The sequence below is a fragment of the Octopus sinensis genome, linkage group LG30 (assembly GCF_006345805.1).
Source record: "Octopus sinensis linkage group LG30, ASM634580v1, whole genome shotgun sequence".
Classification (NCBI taxonomy): Eukaryota; Metazoa; Mollusca; class Cephalopoda; order Octopoda; family Octopodidae; genus Octopus; species Octopus sinensis.
In genome coordinates, this window is record NC_043026.1 from 14,202,687 (window position 1) to 14,223,235 (window position 20,549).

At 38.4% G+C, this 20,549-nt stretch overlaps 1 protein-coding gene across 1 annotated transcript; it reads left to right on the top strand.

Moving 5' to 3' along the window:
* The first annotated feature begins 3,312 nt into the window (after positions 1 to 3,312).
* LOC115226506 (virulence metalloprotease-like) lies at positions 3,313 to 14,297 on the top strand. Its single transcript, XM_029797501.2, has 2 exons — positions 3,313 to 3,722; positions 12,346 to 14,297. Exons 1-2 carry the CDS (start codon positions 3,674 to 3,676, stop codon positions 14,193 to 14,195), a joined length of 1,899 nt encoding a protein of 632 aa, XP_029653361.2. The 5' UTR covers positions 3,313 to 3,673; the 3' UTR covers positions 14,196 to 14,297.
* The last annotated feature ends 6,252 nt before the right edge of the window (positions 14,298 to 20,549 follow it).

A 20,549-nucleotide genomic window follows, 5' to 3' on the forward strand; every position in this document is an offset into this window, starting at 1 on the left:
CTAAACACACCAGCATCGGTTGTCAAGCAATGCTAGGGGGACAATCACACATATACACAAGCACACACACACACACACATTTTTTTTTCTAGTTTCAGCTCAGAGCTGCGGCCATGCTGATGTTTTGACTCGATAGTTTATTTGTTTTTACATTGATAGTGAAAGTGAAAGTAGAATAAAATGCTCTCTTATTTCTGAAAGGGAAAAAAACGTTGCACCAACAATTAAAAAGATATGTGCAGTTTTTGAGTTTGTGGGGAGGGGTACCCCAGCTGATAGGGCTGTTCGTAAGTGGTTCTCTAAGTTTGGGCGTAAAATTTTGACCTCGAAGACCGTGATTGAAAAAAATATGGATTTCTAATTTTTATCATATATTTATTTTTATCGTATATTTTATTTTTTCTATATGGTATGATTTACGTCTATCATTGTTTGAATTACATATTAGTGCTTTTTCTCTAATTTATATATATATATATATATATATATATATATATATATATATATATATAAATATATTAGCTGGTGTTTTTCAAACGATGAATAGCTTTGCGTAAACCATGGTCCGTTTTGTTCTCTTACTTTATTATCATCTTATAATCATCTCATAATAATGACTTTTATGACTCGTATTACTACCTCAGTCAATCTAAATGTATATATTTGTCGTTACCTGCCATAAATAGCCTTTTTTTATTTGCAATGTGCATTATTATATTTTCTTTTTGTAACATATTTGTACTATATATATATATATATATATATATATATATATGTATACACATATAGATAGATAGAAATGTATATACATATATATAATATATATATATATATATAATATATATATATATATATAATATATATATATATATATATATATATATATATATATATATACATATATATATATATGTATAATATATATATACATATGTATGATATATATATATATATGTGTATGCATGTATGTACGTATACAAAAGTTCGTCAAGTATAAAGTTTGTAGTAAGGTATATGGTAAATTTTGACAGCAATTTCTTCCACTTGATCTCTTCTAAGAAATTTTCACTCAGTTGTATAGTGTGTGGTGGGCGAGCATTATCGCGAAGCAAGCTTCCTCTCTTTGACTAAGAACGGGTGATTTTTGTCCAAAGTTGCTTTCAAGCAACGAAGTGGATCGCAATAAAGATTGGTGTTGATCGTTTGATTATTGGCAACAAATCATCAAAAAAAAAAAAGAAAGCTTAGATTATTCAACAGATCCACTACTATTTTATTGCAAGACAACGCCAGACCACACATCGCAAAAGTGACATAGACGAAACTAAAGGAGTTGGGATTGGAAGTTCTCCATCATTCACATTACTCACCTGATCTCGCCCCCACTAATTACCAGTTCTTCCAGAATTTGGATAATTTTTTGATAGGAAAACAATTTAATTCCGACGATACTGGAGTGGCTGTGTGGTAAGTAGCTTGCCTACCAACCACATGGTTCCGGGTTCAGTCCCACTGTGTGGCATCCTGGGCAAGTGTCTTCTGCTATAGCCTCGGGCCGACCAATGCCTTGTGAGTGGATTTGGTAGACGGAAACTGAAAGAAGCCTGTCGTATATATGTATATATGTATGTGTGTGAATAAGTACTGGGCTTACAAAGAATAAGATTTGCTCGACTGGAGGCGGTGCTCCAGCATGGCTGCAGTCAAATGACTGAAACAAGTAAAAGAGTATACTGTAAAACAGGCCTTCCAAGGTTTTATTGACTCTAGATTGCCAGGCTTTTACAGTTCCGTGCTGGACAAGCGACCGCTGAAATGGCAAAAGTATATTGACAATATGGGTGCATACTTTGATGAATAAAACTATTCCTTGTATTAATAGAACATTAGCAAACTTTTTTTTTTCCTTTTCTACAAATTTCATACTTGAAGACTTAATAGAAAAAGAAAGTCGCCAGAATTTTGGAAAACACTTTTTATTTATTCATCATTATTATTAGCGCCTTTGTTCTTTTTCTCTATATAAAAGTGAAATGGCCAAAAGTTGTGCTTGCGTGTCTCATTTAGTGGTTATGCAAGGTTCAATGGCAGTAGGCGCGCTCGAATTGCGGCGAAAATTTACAGGGACATGTAAAATGAAGCGAGGAAGCGACTGGACTAGGTTAGAAATCTCCATCTCTGTAGTTACTAGGGGAACAAAACCCATTTTCAATCGATTCTGCAAGCTGTGGGCGATTTATATAAAAAGCACACTTGCATAATCTACAGGCTCTTCTGTTTAATAGTTCGCCATTTTTTTGTGGAAATTGTTTAAAAATAAAGACCTTATGTAGTGAAAAGGGTTACATTTTTAGTCGTTTTACCGTTTGATTTTTTGCCTATACGATTTGACAAGAAATATTTTTTGGATTTTGATTCGTTCGAAAATTCCGCCTATAAGTACAAAATTTATTCAAGTTTACGGTTATTTTTCGTTTTATTTTCTCGATTTTGTGGCAGGAGACGATAGACGTGAAATATATTCAAAGACATTTCATTTTTTTTTTTTTCTTCAAATGTTGCGGTTCGAGAATAGATCCGAATGAAATCGGGTCAAAAATCTAGTAATAAATGAATTAAAAATTATTTTCCATAATTCTGGCGACCTCCTTTTTTTCTCAATATATAATATCTGTACACTACTTCTAACTCCCTCTCTCTCTCCCTCTCTCTCACTCTCTCTCACTCTATATATATATGTGTGTGTGTGTATGTGTGTGTGTGTGTGTGTGTTTGCGTGTGTGTTTGTGTGTGTGTGTGTGTGTTTGTGTGTGTGTGTGTGTATGTGTTTGTGTGTGTGTGTGTGTGTGTGTTTGTGTGTGTGTGTGTTTGTGTGTGTTTGTGTGTGTGTGTTTGTGTGTGTATGTGTGTGTGTGTGTGTGTTTGCGTTTGTGTGTTTGTGTGTGTGTGTGTTTGCGTGTGTGTTTGTGTGTGTGTGTGTGTTTGTGTGTGTGCGTGTGTGTGTGTGTGTGTGTGTGTGTGTGTGTGCGTGCGTGCGTAAATTCCCACGGAAGCACAAGCTTGGATTCAGACATACAGATACATATGCATTTAACATATATATATCCAAAGATGTGTGAGGAGTGGAGAGTGGTCGCGGTTCAGGAATATCATTGTTAATGACGATCCTGTTTGGTTAATTTGAAATACCAATGGATTAACGAGGCGAAAACAGATGATTTGACGACACCCAGAAAACCTCAGAAGCATCTCAGACTGGGATGGGGGACGGGAAACAAGAGTGAGTGAACGGAAGGGAGAGAACGGGCGTGGGAACAGAGAGACAGAGAGCAAGATGTACTTTCTAACCGTCCAATCATACCGAAGACCTCATCTGATTTCCCGTTATAATGCACTCGCTTTGATCAATTGTCTCACAACTTGAGTGTGAGTATAAGCTCTCACAACAAGAGTGTCATCGTCGTTCTTTCTCCCTCCAACGGACTCCTGTGCGGTGCAACCCTCAACAACATTTCACCTCTCTCATCCACCTTCAAAGTCGGCCGCCTTTGCTGTTTGTATCTGGCTATTGTTGTTGCTGTCTTCGGGCCGAAAGTCCACTATTTCATTCCTACGTGACCAGTTGCTTCTAGTGTTCAACTGTGACGGACCACTGTCACACAGAAAGAAAAAAATGGCTACGTGTGGTGTACGTTACTGCTTCCTGTTTGGTGTATTATTCGGTGAGTTTAACATATTTTTCTATGTATATATATCTGTAGGTTTGTATGTGTGTGTCTGTGTGTCTGTGCATAAGTTTGTTCGTGCGTTTGCGTGTATGTATGTATGTATGTATGTATGTATGTATGTATGTATGTATGTATGTTATATATATATATATCTTTCTCTTTTACTTGTTTCAGTCATTTGACTGCGGCCATGCTGGAGCACCGCCTTTAATCGAGCAACTCGACCCCGGGACTTATTCTTTTGTAAGCCCAGTACTTATTCTATCGGTCTATTTTGCCGAACCGCTAAGTGACGGGCACATAAACTCACCAGCATCGGTTGTCAAGCAATGCTAGAGGGACAAACACAGACACACAAACATATACACACACATACATATATATATACGACGGGCTTCTTTCAGTTGCCCAAAATGCCACGCAGTGGGACTGAACCCGGAACCATGTGGTTGGTTAGCAAGCTACTTACCACACAGCCACTCCTGTTCCTATATATATACATATATATATATATATAATATATATATATATATATATATATATATATATATATATATATATATATATAATATATATATATATTATATATATATATATATTATATATATATATATATATTATATATATATATATATATATATATTGTACAGTCGCAAGCGTGGCTGTGTGGTAAGTTTGCCAACCAACCGCTTCGTTCCGGTTTCACCCGTAGTGTGGCACCGTGGGCGAGTGTGTTGTTCTATTGCCTCGGACCTACCAAAGCATTGTGAGTGAATTTCATATATATGTGTGTGTGTACGTGTGTGCATATGTATATATGTATGTATTTGTGTGTGTATGTGTGTATATCTGTGTCTGTGCTTGTTCTCCCACCATCGCTCCACAACCAGTATCAGTGTGTTTACGTCCGCGTAACCTAGCGGTTCAACAAAAGAAAGCGATAGAATAAATACTAGGCTTAAGAAAATTCTTGGGGTCGATTTGTTCGACTAGAACCCCTGAAGGCGGTGCTCCAGCGTGGCCGCAGTCAAAAGACTCAAGCAAGTAAAGCTGGAAAGTAGGTTGTATCCAATTTTAAAGTCTTTATTTATTAATGAAAAACTTATGTTAAACGAAATACTTAATCATTAACATAACGTCCATTACTTCGTAGAATCTAATTCCATCTCTCAACAAGCTTATAGATGCCACACTTGAAATATATATTTCTTTACTGCCCACAAGGGGCTAAACATAGAAGGGACAAACAAGGACAGACAAAGGGATCAAGTCAATTACATCGACCCCAGTGCGAAACTGGTACTTAATTAATCGACCCCGAAAGTTTGAAAGGCAAAGTCGACCTCGGCGGAATTTGAACTCAGAACGCAGCGGCAGACGAAATACCTATTTCTTTATTATCCACAATGGGCTAAACACAGAAGGGACAAACAAGGACAGACAAACGGATTAAGCCGATTACATCGACCCCAGTGCGTAACTGGTACTTAATTTATCGACCCCGAAAGGATGAAAGGCAAAGTCGACCTCGGCGGAATTTGAACTCAGAACGTAACGACAGACGAAATACCTATTTCTTTACTGCCCACAAGGGGCTAAACATAGAGAGGACAAACAAAGACAGACAAAGGGATCAAGTCGATTACATCGACCCCAGTGCGAAACTGGTACTTTATTTATCGATCCCGAAAGGATGAAAGGCAAAGTCGACCTCGGCGGAATTTGAACTCAGAACGTAACGACAGACGAAATACTACTAAGCATTTCGCGCCCGGCGCGCTAACGTTTCTGCCAGCTCACCGCCTATGTCCCACACTTGAAATATAATTTAGGTTTTGATGCAAAGTTCGGTACCAATTAGATTTCAACCTGTTCTTCTCTCGTTGTCAACCTGAAACCATTGAAATTAATTCCGTAATCCCCTAAACAAATGATAATCAGAAGCTGCAAGGTCAGAAGAAGGTGGAAGATAAAGCAATTCCTCCCACCTGATCTCTTCTAAGGAATTTTTACTCGGTTGTACAGTGTGTGGTGGGCGAGCATTATCGCGAAGCAAGCTTCCTCTCTTTGACTAAGGACGGGTGATTTTTGTCCAAAGCAGCTTTCAAGCAACGAAGTGGATCGCAATAAAGATTGGTGTTGATCGTTTGATTATTGTGTAACAGTTTGTATTTGGTTGTCCGGAAAGTTCGTGCTGATTTATAGTAGCTTACCTTTCGACTTATTTTAGAACATGGTTGAGTCCATAAAATAGGATTTGACTACACCTCCATTTAGAGCACAGTTTAAGCTATCTTTTCGTGGAAGAAGGTTTATGTTCCTATAACCTGTGTTAATTCTGTAACCCTTTAAAATGGAAGATAAGAAAGTTCATTTTCGGCACTTGATGCTTTGGGAACCAGACGAAAATTGTTGCAGCTCGGCTGGGATGTGTTACCCCACCCTCCATATTCACCAGATATTGCTCCTTCGGATTTCCACTAATTCAGGTCTTTACAGAATAGTTTTAATGGTAAAAATTTCAATTCCTTGGATGACGTAAAAAGATACCTTGATGAATTCTTTGCCATGAAACCCCTCTCAATTCTGGGAAAAGGGTCTTTTCAAGTTAAAGGAAAGATGGAAACCCATAAAATAGGATTTGACTACACCTCCATTTAGAGCACGGTTTAAGCTATCTTTTCGTGGAAGAAGGTTTATGTTCCTATAAACTGTCTTAATTCTGTAACCCTTTAAAGTGGAAGATAAGAAAGTTCATTTTCGGCACTTGATGCTTTGGGAACCAGACAAAAATTGCTGCAGTTTGGCTGTGATGTGTTACCCCACCCTCCATATTCACCAGATATTGCTCCATCGGATTTCCACTAATTCAGGTCTTTACAGAATAGTCTTAATGGTAAAAATTTCAATTCCTTGAATGACGCAAAAAGATACCTTGATGAATTCTTTGCCATGAAATCACCTCAATTCAGGGAAGAGGGTATTTTCAAGTTAATGGAAAGATGGAGACGCATTGTGCAAGAAAATGGTTCATATTTGGTTGATTAAAAATGTAATGGCAAGTATTTATTGACCTTTTTCTTTCCTTTAAAAATCGGCACGAACTCTCCGGACAACCCAATAATAGCTAATTCCTTGAAAATTCCACCATACATTGAACATGTTCTTCTTTGAATGAAATAATTCTCTTTGTTGCTATGGAGATCTGCTTCCTCGACTGATCTATTGACGACGGTTTTTAACGTTATGATAAAGTTTCCACTTCTCATCACTCGTAACAAACCTACCCTCAAAGCGGCTTCTGACGTTGTTGTGTAGGCAATGGTTGACAACAAGCGACACATTGTTGCTGATTCTCCGGAGACAGGTCGTACGGAACCCATTTTCTAACCACTGAAACCTTTCTACTAACGGTTTTTTTTAAAATACTTAATAACGTTCTGTTTATCATTTAGGCAGTCATCGTAATTGTTATAACGTCTTTTTGTTGAGATAGGCTCTCTTTCTTTCCCGATGAGAAGATTGCATTTTACACATAGTTTATTCCTTTGGAATAAATCAATGTTGTCTTCGAAATATATGTCGAAAGTAAAAGAATTTTAATAACATCTTCGTTCAACTCCATTTATTTACTTATACTACACAAATTACTGCACATTAACCCGGAGCTTCTACCTTTGAATAGGTCGCTTCATCCGTGTTACTTGCGTGAATTTTGCTACCCTGGTAACTGTTTATTGAATTTTCCATGTTAATGGTAAACAAAGGATAATTCATTCATCCATTTATTTATACATACATACATACATATATAATATATATATATATATATATATATATATTATATATATATATACTAAGAGAGAGAGAGAGAGAAAAGAGAAAGGTTTTTCATAAATGTAGAAACATTGAGTGGCGTGGGTTGGTATTTTATAGAAAACCAAGTGAATTTTCAACGCGGGTTAGCTGTGAATACAGCCTTGAAAATTGAGTAAATTCTTCTTGGTTATTTTTTCCCCGTCTTCTAGGGGTATTTATCGAATTTTCTAGGCTGTATTCACAGTTATTCCACGTTCGAAATTTTATCTATATATATAAAACTGTATTTATCGAATTTTCTAGGCTGTATTCACAGTTATTCCACGTTCGAAATTTTATCTATATATATAAAACTGTAGTTGTGTGAGTGTCTGTCTCCTACGATTTAGATTCCTAACTCCTCCCACATTTTGCGGTGCAGTTTAACCAAATTCGGGTATCATATAGTCGTGATTAATATCGAGCCCGTCTGGGTATTAGCGCGCGTCTACGATGAATCTACAATTTTAAAAATAATTTAACATCATTTTTATTCCATTTTAATGCATAATTTTTCGTGTGTCGATGGCGGCGGAGTTGGCGTCCACGCTCAAACACCTGCACCTGTGTTTGCTTCTCCCCCTTCTTCCCTCCCTCGTGAATCTGTGGGGAAGGGAGTTTAAGGAAATCAACGTCGTAATGCGTTGTCAAGGAGACCAGCGTTCTTTTAGAACAACGACTTCATGGCTTGAAGACACCAAAACCGAAATGGCTAAGAAAGCCCGAATTGGCATCTATAAGGGAAGTAACTCTCTAAAAATGCTTATATAGTTATTTCCCTTACAAACCCGAGCAACGCCGGGTGATACTGCTAGTATATATATAAAAGGTATTTTTAATACAGATTTTCTAAATATATTTTTAAGAGTATATTTTTTATTGCAAAATTTTTTAACAACAACTGTGTTAAAATCTGAAGTTCGTAAATTTATATCTTCGAGCTCCGCAGCCCATTGTAATTTCGGATAATGGGCGAAAAATCAATTTATAACACGTTTGCCGTTCCTCATTTTATTTTTTACATTCATTGTTACGAATCGATTTTCTTTTAATGTGTAGTAATTTGTGTAGTATAAGTAAATAAATGGAGTTGAACGAAGATGTTATTAAAATTCTTTTCCTTTCGACATGTGTTTCGAAGACAACATATTATTATCATCATCATCATCATCATCATCATCATCATCATCATCATCATCATCATCATCATCATTAGCATCATTATAATAATAATAAGAAGATTTCAATAAGATTTCAATAAGATTTTAATAATAATAATAATTATTATTATTATTATTATTATCCTCATCATCATCATCATCATCATCATCATCATCATCATTAGCATCATTATAATAATAATAATAATAATAATAATAATAAGATTTTAATAAGATTTTAATAAGATTTTAATAATAATAATTATTATTATTGTAATTATTATTATCATTATTATTATTATTATCATCATCATCATTATCATTATAATAATAATAATAATATAATAATAATAATAATAATAATAATAATAATAATAATAATAAGAAGAAGAAGAGAAGAAGAAGAAGAAGAAGAAGAAGAAGAAGAATGATAATAATGATAATTATTATTATTATTATTATTATTATTATTAGTATCCAGTCATTCGTTATTTCGAGATATTTGGCCAGTCCAATTGTGGTTGTTTTGTAAGCTAGTTCAAATTGGATCAGGCCTCTACCTCCTTGGGCTCTGGGAAGGTAAAGGCGATCTACGTCTGCCTTTGGGTGGTGCATCCTATTACAACTCAGCAGCTTGCGTATTTTCCCATCGATATTCTTTACTTCACTCATATTCCAGTTCAACACATTGTAGCTATAAGTAACAACTGGAACTGCTAAGGAAAGTAACAACTGGAACTGCTATTATTATTATTATTATTATTATTATTATTATTCTATGTTTGACTTTTGCTTTATATTTGTACAAGTTGGCTCCAAGTCTCACCCAGAGACCTCAAGAGACAACAGGTTGGAAGTTCATGTTGTTGTTATGCCTAGTGTGCCATATATTGGGGGGGGGTATTTTGGTGTTGTACTAATGAATGTCTAAAAAATAATTTTTTTTTTTTTTTAAACCGAAAATTATGTTTGTTTTAAACCTTGAGATTACATAGAAAGTATTTTGCGTAGGATAGGAGCAGTTCCCATGAGCACTATCTTTTGAATTTCTGCCATTTTTGGGTTTCTTGGTATCTGAGTTAGGTAGCTATCAGTCCCTTTTGCTATCATTCCCAGGGCACCTATGACAACAGGTATTGTTTTAGTCTTCAGGTTCCACATTTTGCTGATTTCTATTTCAAGATCTTTATATTTACTCAGTTTTTGGTAGGTCTTGACAGATACGTTTATATCGATAGGGACAGTCATATCAATGAGGAGGCATGTTCTTTATTTGAAGTCTTTCAATATGATGTCTGGCCTATTTGCATCTATCTTTCTGTCAGTTTGAATGGTGAAGTTCCAGAGGAGTGAGATGTGGTCATTTTCAAGCACTGGGGGTGGTTTGTGTTCCCACCAGTTTTTTTCATGGGGCAAATCCAGGTTTTTGCAGATTACCCAGTGAATATATTGTGCAGCTCTATCGTGCCTGTTGAGATACTCTGTAGGCGCTAGAAGACTGCACTTGGAGACCACATGATCAATGGACTGCACTTGGAGACCACATGATCAATGGACTGCACTTGGAGACCACATGATCAATGGACTGCACTTGGAGACCACATGATCAATGGACTGCACTTGGAGACCACATGATCAATGGACTGCACTTGGGGACCACATGATCAATGGTTATTATTATTATTATTATTATCATCATCATCATTATTATTATTATTATTATTATTATCATTATTATTATTATTATTATCATTATTATTATCATCATCATCATTATTATTATTATTATTATTATTATTATTATCATTATTATTATTATTATCATTATTATTATTATTATCATTATTATTATAATTATTACTATTATTATTATTATTATTATTATTATTGTTATTGTTATTATTATTATTATTATTATTATTATTATTATTATCATCATCATCATCATTATTATTATTATTATTAACATTATTATTATAATTATTACTATTATTATTATTATTATTATTATTATTATTATTATTGTTATTATTATTATTATTATTATTATTATTATTATTATTGAAACAAAGCACAGGTTCGGATTTATGTGGGTAGTGGCTCATTGTCTGTAATCTTAAGTATCAACAGGTTTTCGGTAGTTCTTAGAACCCTCCTGATAATTCTAACTGTCCCCAAGAAGCAAACTTTCTGTAGGAGATCTACCGGGAATTCTATTTTAATATCCTCCAGCCCTTTTTCTATATCTTGGCTTACTCTCCCCCAACGCCCCAATTATTATAAGCACGATCTTTACTGTTCGAATACCTATTTCTTTATTACCCACAAGGGGCTAAACACAGAGAGGACAAACAAGGACAGACACACGGATTAAATCGATTATATCGACCCCAGTGCGTAACTGGTACTTATTTAATCGACCCCGAAAGGTTGAAAGGCAAAGTCGACCTCGGCGGAATTTGAACTCAGAACGCAGCGGCGGACGAAATACCGCAAAGCATTTCGCCCGGCGTGCTAACGTTTCTGCCAGGTCGCCACCTTCATTATTATTATTATTATTATTATTATTATTATTATTATTATTATTATTATTATTATTATTGAGTGAGCGAGCAGAGCATGCCATCAAAGTGACACTGGGGTAAAATATACGAAGCCCAGTATACCCATCATGACTACCCGTCTGATAAGGGTACACCAGGCACATGCATCACAACCATATGTGCGCGATATGGTGATCTCATATCAAGATAAACAGCACATGACCTTGCAGGTGGAGCCCAGTTAGAATTTTCTTCAGATCGAGTAACCCATCCTGCTCAAATGGTCCCTGAATAAGGGTTGTTTAAGGACGTTGAACGAAACACCCATGTTTCAGAGGTGAATTATTCAAACCCCAAAGAATCCTTCTCAACACATGGCTATGATGCTCCCCCACTACTTCTGCTCGTGATCAGAGATGCACATATCGTCAGCCACTAAGGGACATGCTCAACTGGTTAAGGTCAAACAACTGACAAGCAAATCTGTGGTATTGAGCAGAATATTTGCTGTAGCCCATCTTTTATACCAAGACAAAACAATGTACATGATAACACTTCCAATCAGTTAAGATCAGAAGCCATGAGAGCCACTGCCTGGTACTGCATCAGGGCTATCATTATTATTATCATCATCATTATTATTATTATTATTATTATTATTATTATTATTATTATTATTATTATCATTATTATTATTATTATCATCATCATCATCATTATTATTATTATTACTGTTCGAATACTCCAAGTTTTTCCTCATTCAAATTTTAAGGGATTCTCTTTCTCTATTTTCTCTTTTACTTGTTTCAGTCAGTTGACTGCGGCCGTGTTGGAGCACCGCTTTTAGTCGAGCAACTCGACCCCGGGACTTATTCATTATTATTATTATCATTATTATTATTATTGTTATTGATATTATTATCATTATTATTATTGTTGTTATTATTATTATTATTATCATTATTATCATCATCATCATCATCATCATCATCATCATTATCATTATTATTATTATTATTATTATCATTATTATTATTATTCTCTTCCTCTGTCTAGCTTTCCTGGGGAGACACATCGTGGCGTCAGCGAAATGGCGGCAGGCCAGGGACGTTTTCCTGTCAAACGTGGATACGCTTAGCGAGACGATGAAGCGACAGCCTAGTCACATGATCACCACACGTGACCTATTCGGTCTAACGAAGGACGAGGACGTCGCACTAATGGACTCGGCACTCAGTGAACAAGGAACCGATATCAAAAAATACGGCGAGACTTACAGAGGAATTCCAGTATTTGATGCCAGCCTCACTGTGGAAGAGGACGCCAAAACGCACGTGTACACTGGTCAGGTGACTGGTAAACTGGTTCAGAACCTTGACGATGACATCAACTCTACGATCCCAAATTTGACCGACGAGGAAGCGAAGCAATTAGCTGCCAACTACGGAAACTTCTCTATGGAAGGGGCCCGCATTGACTATGATAAACCCCAGCTGATGATCTTCGTGAAGGACGATATAGGAATCCTGGTCTATCGAGTTCAATATTATGCCGTGTCTGATGCAAAAAATCATCGATTTTGCATGATGATTGATGCAAAGAACGGAACACTTGTCTACAAATGGAACGCATTAGAGAATGTAACCAACAAATATGAAATGAAAGGTACGGGTGGTAATATGTTGATTGGCAAACAGAGCTACGGAGAAAAACTACCATTTTTGAAAGTGACACGTAAAGGCGATGAGTGTTATTTCGCGAACGATGTCGTCAAAGTGGTGAATTTGCAAGGAGCACAGTTTTTGCCTAACGAGGAAGAACAAGTCTATCACGTCAACTGCCAAGATGGTGCGACAGATGAAGCGAACGGAGCTTTTTCTCCGATAAATGATGCTCTTTTCTATGGCAACATCATCCACAGTATGTTCATAGAATGGCTGAAAGTTCCTCCGAAAAAAGTCTTGCCTATGGTCTTCCGCGTGCACTATGGTTACGATGTAGTGAATGCCTTTTTCAATGGCAGAAACTTCACGTTTGGTGATGGAGACTGGGATCACATGCCACTCGTCACCCTCGACATTGCGGCCCACGAAGTTGCCCATTGCTTCACGGAGGAACACTCAGGTTTAATATACGCGGGACAGTCGGGTGGTATCGACGAATCGTTCAGTGACCTGGCTGCTGAAGCGGTTGAATCCTTTTTTAATATAAACGAAAATAACGACTGGAAAATTGGAGAAGACATTGCAACAATACCAATGCGCAATATATGCAACCAATCAGAAGACGGGATGTCGATCACACATGCCGGCAACTATAAAAGCAGTTTGGACGTTCATTACCTAAGCGGAGTATTCAACCGGTTCTACTGTTTGTTAGCCAAGTGGAAAGGCTGGAGTATTCAAATGGTCTTCCGGACAGCAGCACATTCCAACCGTTTCTATTGGCACCCAACAACCAACTACACTGAAGCCGCCTGTGACTTTATGAAGTCTGCCTATGACCTTGGCTACGACACTGGACCCGTGTTAAAAGCTTTCACAAAGGTGGGCATCGAAGTATGTGATTTATCCTCATACATCAGAACAGTCCACCAGAACTCAAAAATCGAGGGTCTAAAAGCGATTGCCGGTCAAGAAGTCTTATTTCAACTAATCTTAACAGATTTGCCTTTAAAGAATGTGACAATTGCTACGTTTGGCGGCGGTGAAACAGATTTGTTTGTTTGCTACGAGAAGGTTCGCTGCAGTGAACATTTGACACAATGGCGATCGAACCTGCCTGGTTCTGAGCAACAGGTTTTGATTGAAAGTCCAAAGCAAGGCAAATATTTCATAATATTAAAACCAAAAGCCTCGAGTTATATCGAAGATGTAACTTTAGTGGTGACACTTGAAGAAGATTAACAAATAAATTTGTTATGTTTTAAAGTAAAAACAAAAAAATAATTTTTGAACGATCTAAAACCCTGTTTCAAAAGGTTTATTAAAATAAAGATATTAAGCAATCACGTGACTTTTAGTTAATTTTCTCCAAAATTTTCAAGATTGAATCGGAAAGAATTCCAATGATCCAAACATGGGGAATTTCCGAAATCATTATCGATTATAATGTTTATATGTGGATGGATGGAAGCACTCCGTCGGTTACGACGACGAGGGTTCCGGTTGATCCGAATCAACAGAACAGCCTGCTCGTGAAATTAACGTGTAAGTGGCTGAGCACTCCACAGACATGTGTACCCTTAACGCAGTTCTCGGGGAATATTCAGCGTGACACAGAGAGTGACAAGGCCGGCCCCTTGAAATACAGATACAACAGAAACAGGAAGTAAGAGTGAGAGAAAGTTGTGGTGAAAGAGTACAGCAGGGATCACCACCATCCCCTGCCGGAGCCTCATGGAGCTTTAGGTGTTTTCGCTCAATAAACACTAACAACGCCCGGTCTGGGAATCGAAACCGCGATCCTATGACCGCGAGTCCGCTGCCCTAACCACTGGGCCATTGCGCCTCCACTGTTTATATGTATCTATGTATGTTTATATGAATGTATCTTTCTCTCTCTCTTTCTCTCTCTTCCTCTGTGTGTGTGCGTATAAGAGGGAGAGAGAGAGAGAGAGAGAGATAGGGAGAGAGGGAGAGAGAGAGAGGTATGTATATGATACAAAACACATTGAAATACGAATCCAAAACCGAAGAAACTAGCAAAGAAAGAAAGAAAGAAATATTGAGAAAAAGGTAAGAGAGATGAAGAAAGAAAAAACCTCAATGCAGTACCAAGTGTTTCAATTGGTCGCACACCACAAGGTCCAACGGAACCTGCAAAAGTAAGCCAACGCACTCGTGGTATTACCACCGGTGATGACGAGGCCAAGGCTTTGGAAGAGCCAAGCACACTCACGAAGTTAAGCAATAGCAGCAGTCCTAGAGTAAAATATTTCTATAGTCAGACTTATAGAATGTGTAACGTTGAAAGTCCAGAAGCTACAGAAAAAGAAAACCCTTTATAGTAGTATCTCTCTCTATATAAACGGCAGTTTGTCTGTGTGTGTGTTTCTGTGTGTCTGTTACGTTGTACCCTCACCCTGACCACGGCTTTCAACCGATTCTGATGAAACTTGACACACACATAGCCCAATGTCATAATTCAAAACTAACGCAGCGAAAATTTTGAAAAGTTCCCCCAGTTCTGAAAAAAATCGATAAATTCGACATGGGGTCGAGAATCAGAAACACAAACCACAGACTGTCTAAGGGACGCCACTCGACATTCTTAACTAAAAAAAAATTTACCATCATTTTTTTCCCATTTTTTGGCTATAACTCTCTAAAAATGCTTTATAGCTATTTCCCTTACAAACCCGAGCAACGCCGGGCGATACTGCTAGTTGTGTTTAAAAGACAAAACGAAAATATATTCTTCAGAGCTATGAGAAATGAGATAGACCCAGAAATAAGCGTGTCCTCAACAGCCACGTATTTCATTGTGAGCCAATGTGACATACTCTTTTACTCTTTTACTTGTTTCAGTCATTTTGACTGCGGCCATACTGGAGCACCGCCTTTAGTCGAGCAAATCGACCCCAGGACTTATTCTTTTGTAAGCCCAGTACTTATTCTATCGGTCTCTTTTACTTGTTTCAGTCATTTGACTGCGACCATGCTGGAGCACCGCCTTTTAATCGAGCAAATCGACCCCAGGACTTATTCTTTTGTAAGCCCAGTACTTATTCTATCGGTCTCTTTTACTTGTTTCAGTCATTTGACTGCGGCCATGCTGGAGCACCGCCTTTAGTCGAGCAAACTCGACCCCGGGACTTAATCTTTTATAAGCCCAGTACTTATTCTATCGGTCTCTTTTGCCGAAACGCTAAGTGACGGGGACATAAACATACCAGCATCGGTTGTCAAGCAATGCTAGGGGGACAATCACAGACACACAATCACACACACGCATATATATATATATGCATATATACGACGGGCTTCTTTCAGTTTCCGTCTACCAAATCCACTCACAAGGCATTGGTCGGCCCGAGGCTATAGTAGAAGACACTTGCCCCAGGTGCCACGCAGTGGGACTGAACCCGGAACCATGTGGTTGGTAAACAAGCTACTTACCACACAGCCACTCCTGCACACACATATATATATATACATATATACGATGGGCTTCTTTCAGTTTCCATCTACCAAATCCACTCACAAGGCTTTGGTCGGCCCGAGGCTATAGTAGAAGACACTTGTCCAAGGTGCCACGCAGTGGGACTGAACCCGGAACCATGTGGTTTGTAAACAAGCTACTTACCACACAGCCACTCCTGCACACACATATATATATATATACATATATACGATGGGCTTCTTTCAGTTTCCGTCTACCAAATCCACTCACAAGGCTTTGGTCGGCCCGAGGCTATAGTAGAAGACACTTGTCCAAGGTGCCACGCAGTGGGACTGAACCCGGAACCATGTGGTTTGTAAACAAGCTACTTACCACACAGCCACTCCTGCACACACATATATATATATATACATATATACGATGGGCTTCTTTCAGTTTCCGTCTACCAAATCCACTCACAAGGCTTTGGTCGGCCCGAGGCTATAGTAGAAGACACTTGCCCAAGGTGACACGCAGTGGGACTGAACCCGGAACCATGTGGTTTGTAAACAAGCTGCTTACCACACAGCCACTCCTGCACACACATATATATATATACATATATACGATGGGCTTCTTTCAGTTTCCGTCTACCAAATCCACTCACAAGGCTTTGGTCGGCCCGAGGCTATAGTAGAAGACACTTGTCCAAGGTGCCACGCAGTGGGACTGAACCCGGAACCATGTGGTTTGTAAACAAGCTACTTACCACACAGCCACTCCTGCACACACATATATATATATATACATATATACGATGGGCTTCTTTCAGTTTCCGTCTACCAAATCCACTCACAAGGCTTTGGTCGGCCCGAGGCTATAGTAGAAGACACTTGTCCAAGGTGCCACCCAGTGGGACTGAACCCGGAACCATGTGGTTTGTAAACAAGCTACTTACCACACAGCCACTCCTGCACACATATATATATATACATATATACGATGGGCTTCTTTCAGTTTCCGTCTACCAAATCCACTCACAAGGCTTTGGTCGGCCCGAAGCTTTAGTAGAAGACACTTGTCCAAGGTGCCACGCAGTGGGACTGAACCCGGAACCATGTGGTTTGTAAACAAGCTACTTACCACACAGCCACTCCTGCACACATATATATATATATACATATATACGATGGGCTTCTTTCAGTTTCCGTCTACCAAATCCACTCACAAGGCTTTGGTCGGCCCGAGGCTATAGTAGAAGACACTTGTCCAAGGTGCCACGCAGTGGGACTGAACCCGGAACCATGTGGTTTGTAAACAAGCTACTTACCACACAGCCACTCCTGCACACATATATATATACATATATACGATGGGCTTCTTTCAGTTTCCATCTACCAAATCCACTCACAAGGTTTTGGTCGGCCCGAGGCTATAGCAGAAGACACTTGTCCAAGGTGCCTCGCAGTGGGACTGAACCCGGAACCATGTGGTTTGTAAGCAAGCTACTTACCACACAGCAACTCCTGCATACTAATATCACTTTCGAAAGGAAGTCGAAAAAGATTTTACTCCAGAGCTGTTGATGCGAAGAGCCTTACGAGAACATTTCCTGCCATAGGCCCGGGCCTTCTTACTAGATTTAGTAGACGGAAACTGAGAGAATCCCGTTGAATCATCATCATAATTCCATCATCATCGTTTAACATCTGCCCTACATGGTGGCATGGGTTGCATGGTTTAACAAGAGCCAGTCAGGTAGAAGACATCCCCCGGCTACTGTCTCTGTTTTGGTATAGGTTTTAGGACTAGCGGCCGTTCAAACCGAAAAGTTCCCAAAAGTTTAAAATCTATATCAATTTGACGAAAACAATGAACAGAGTCTGGGAGCGAACCCGTGTCGTCGCCCTTTTGTGCATGTGCGTAAAATGGAAATCTAACACTTTAGGGCAGATTTCGTCAAATTGTGTTTGAGAAATAAAATGCGTTTACCTGTTTAAAATGTGAAACGCTGGGGAAATTAAAACAACGAATTGAAAGGATCTTTTCGGTTTGAACGGCAGTTTTTTCTAGCGGTGTCATATGAAATTGTCACCCATAATTATGACACTAGAATCGATCTATTGCATTTCAATCTGTTTTAGGTTTAGGGGTGGGGGCAAGGGTATCTTTTTTTCTTCACAAATGTAAATGAACCCAATCTGTTTCTTAAACGGGGGACATATTCATACGGCACAGAATGTTTTTTTACCTCAATAGACGTCAGTGATTGGTTGAAGTTGCAGAAATTGAAGAAAAAAAACCCAAATATCTTACAAACTATAGAATTTTCTCAAGAAAGCCAAGAGAAAAATGATGTTTTATAAACACATTCTACCAGTATACGAAGTTTAAAAGTGTTTAGTTACCTAGAAATTATGTTAAAAACTGCCGTTCAAACAGAAAAGATCCATATCTTACAAACTATAGAATTCTCTCAATAAAGCCAAGAAAAAAAGATGTTTTATAAACACGTTCTACCAGTATACGAAGTTTAAAATTTTTTAGTTACCTAGAAATTATGTTAAAAACTGCCGTTCAAACAGAAAAGCTCCGACCCCACCTCTCAGCGATCTTGCGTACAGCGGCTCTCTTTCAATAAACAAACATATTGTAAAAAAATGGAACGAACCGTCTGTTTTGATAAATAATCAGTTTTAACTACATTAGCGACATCGATTCCAAGAGCAGTCACAATTTGAGAGCAACAAAAAGACATCTGTGAGTGCGTGTTTGTGTGTGTGTGTGTGTATGTCTATTTGTGTGTGTGTATGTCTATTTGTGTGTGTGTATGTGTGCGTGCGTGAGAGTGAGAGAGAGAGTAAGAGAAAGAGAGAGAGAGACAGACAGACAGACAGAGTAAGGATGTATATATATATATATTTCTTTATAGCCCACAAGGGGCTAAAACATAGAGGAGACAAACAAGGACAGACAAAGGGATTAAAGACGATTACATCGACCCCAGTGCGAAACTGGTACTTTATTTATCGACCTCGAAAGGATGAAAGGCAAAGTCGACCTCGGCGGAATTTGAACTCAGAACGTAAAGACAGACGAAATAACTTATTCTTTACTACCCACAAGGGGCTAAACACAAAGGTGACAAACAAGGACAAACAAAGGGATTAAAGTCGATTACATCGACCCCAGTGCGAAACTGATACTTTATTTATCGACCCCGAAAGGATGAAACTCAAAGTCGACCTCGGCGGAATTTGAACTCAGAACGTAACAGTAGACGAGTATGGAAGTATATATATTTCTTTATTGCCCACAAGGGGCTAAACTTAGAGGAGACAAACAAGGACAGACAAAGGGATTAAAGACGATTACATCGACCCCAGTGCGAAACTGGTACTTTATTTATCGACCCCGAAAGGATGAAAGGCAAAGTCGACCTCGGCGGAATTTGAACTCAGAACGTAAAGACAGACGAAATAACTTTTTCTTTACTACCCACAAGGGGCTAAACACAAAGGTGACAAACAAGGACAGACAAAGGGATTAAAGTCGATTACATCGACCCCAGTGCGAAACTGGTACTTTATTTATCGGCCCCGAAAGGATGAAAGGCAAAGTCGACCTCGGCGGAATTTGATCTCAGAACGTAACAGCAGACGAGTATGGATGTATATAAAGATAGATAAAAAGATTGATAGAAATAAGTTATTTCTCGTTCAAATTCCTTCTTTCAATACATGACTGGGCACAGTCATAGAGAAGTTAATGTCTCTTAAACTTGCCCCGCGAGCAAGTAGAGACTTTCGTGCAGTCGCTTCCCAGTCAGAGGAAAGGCGTTCAAAACTCTCGTGGATGGATGGAAGCACTCCGTCGGTTACGACGACGAGGGTTCCTGTTGATCCGAATCAACGGAACAGCCTGCTCGTGAAATTAACGTGTAAGTGGCTGAGCACTCCACAGACACGTGCACCCTTAACGTAGTTCTCGGGGATATTCAGCGCGACACAGAGAGTGACAAGCCCGGCCCCTTGAAATACAGGTACAACAGAAACAGGAAGTAAGAGTGAGAGAAAGTTGTGGTGAAAGAGTACAGCAGGGATCACCACCATCCCCTGCCGGAGCCTCGTGGAGCTTTAGGTGTTTTCGCTCAATAA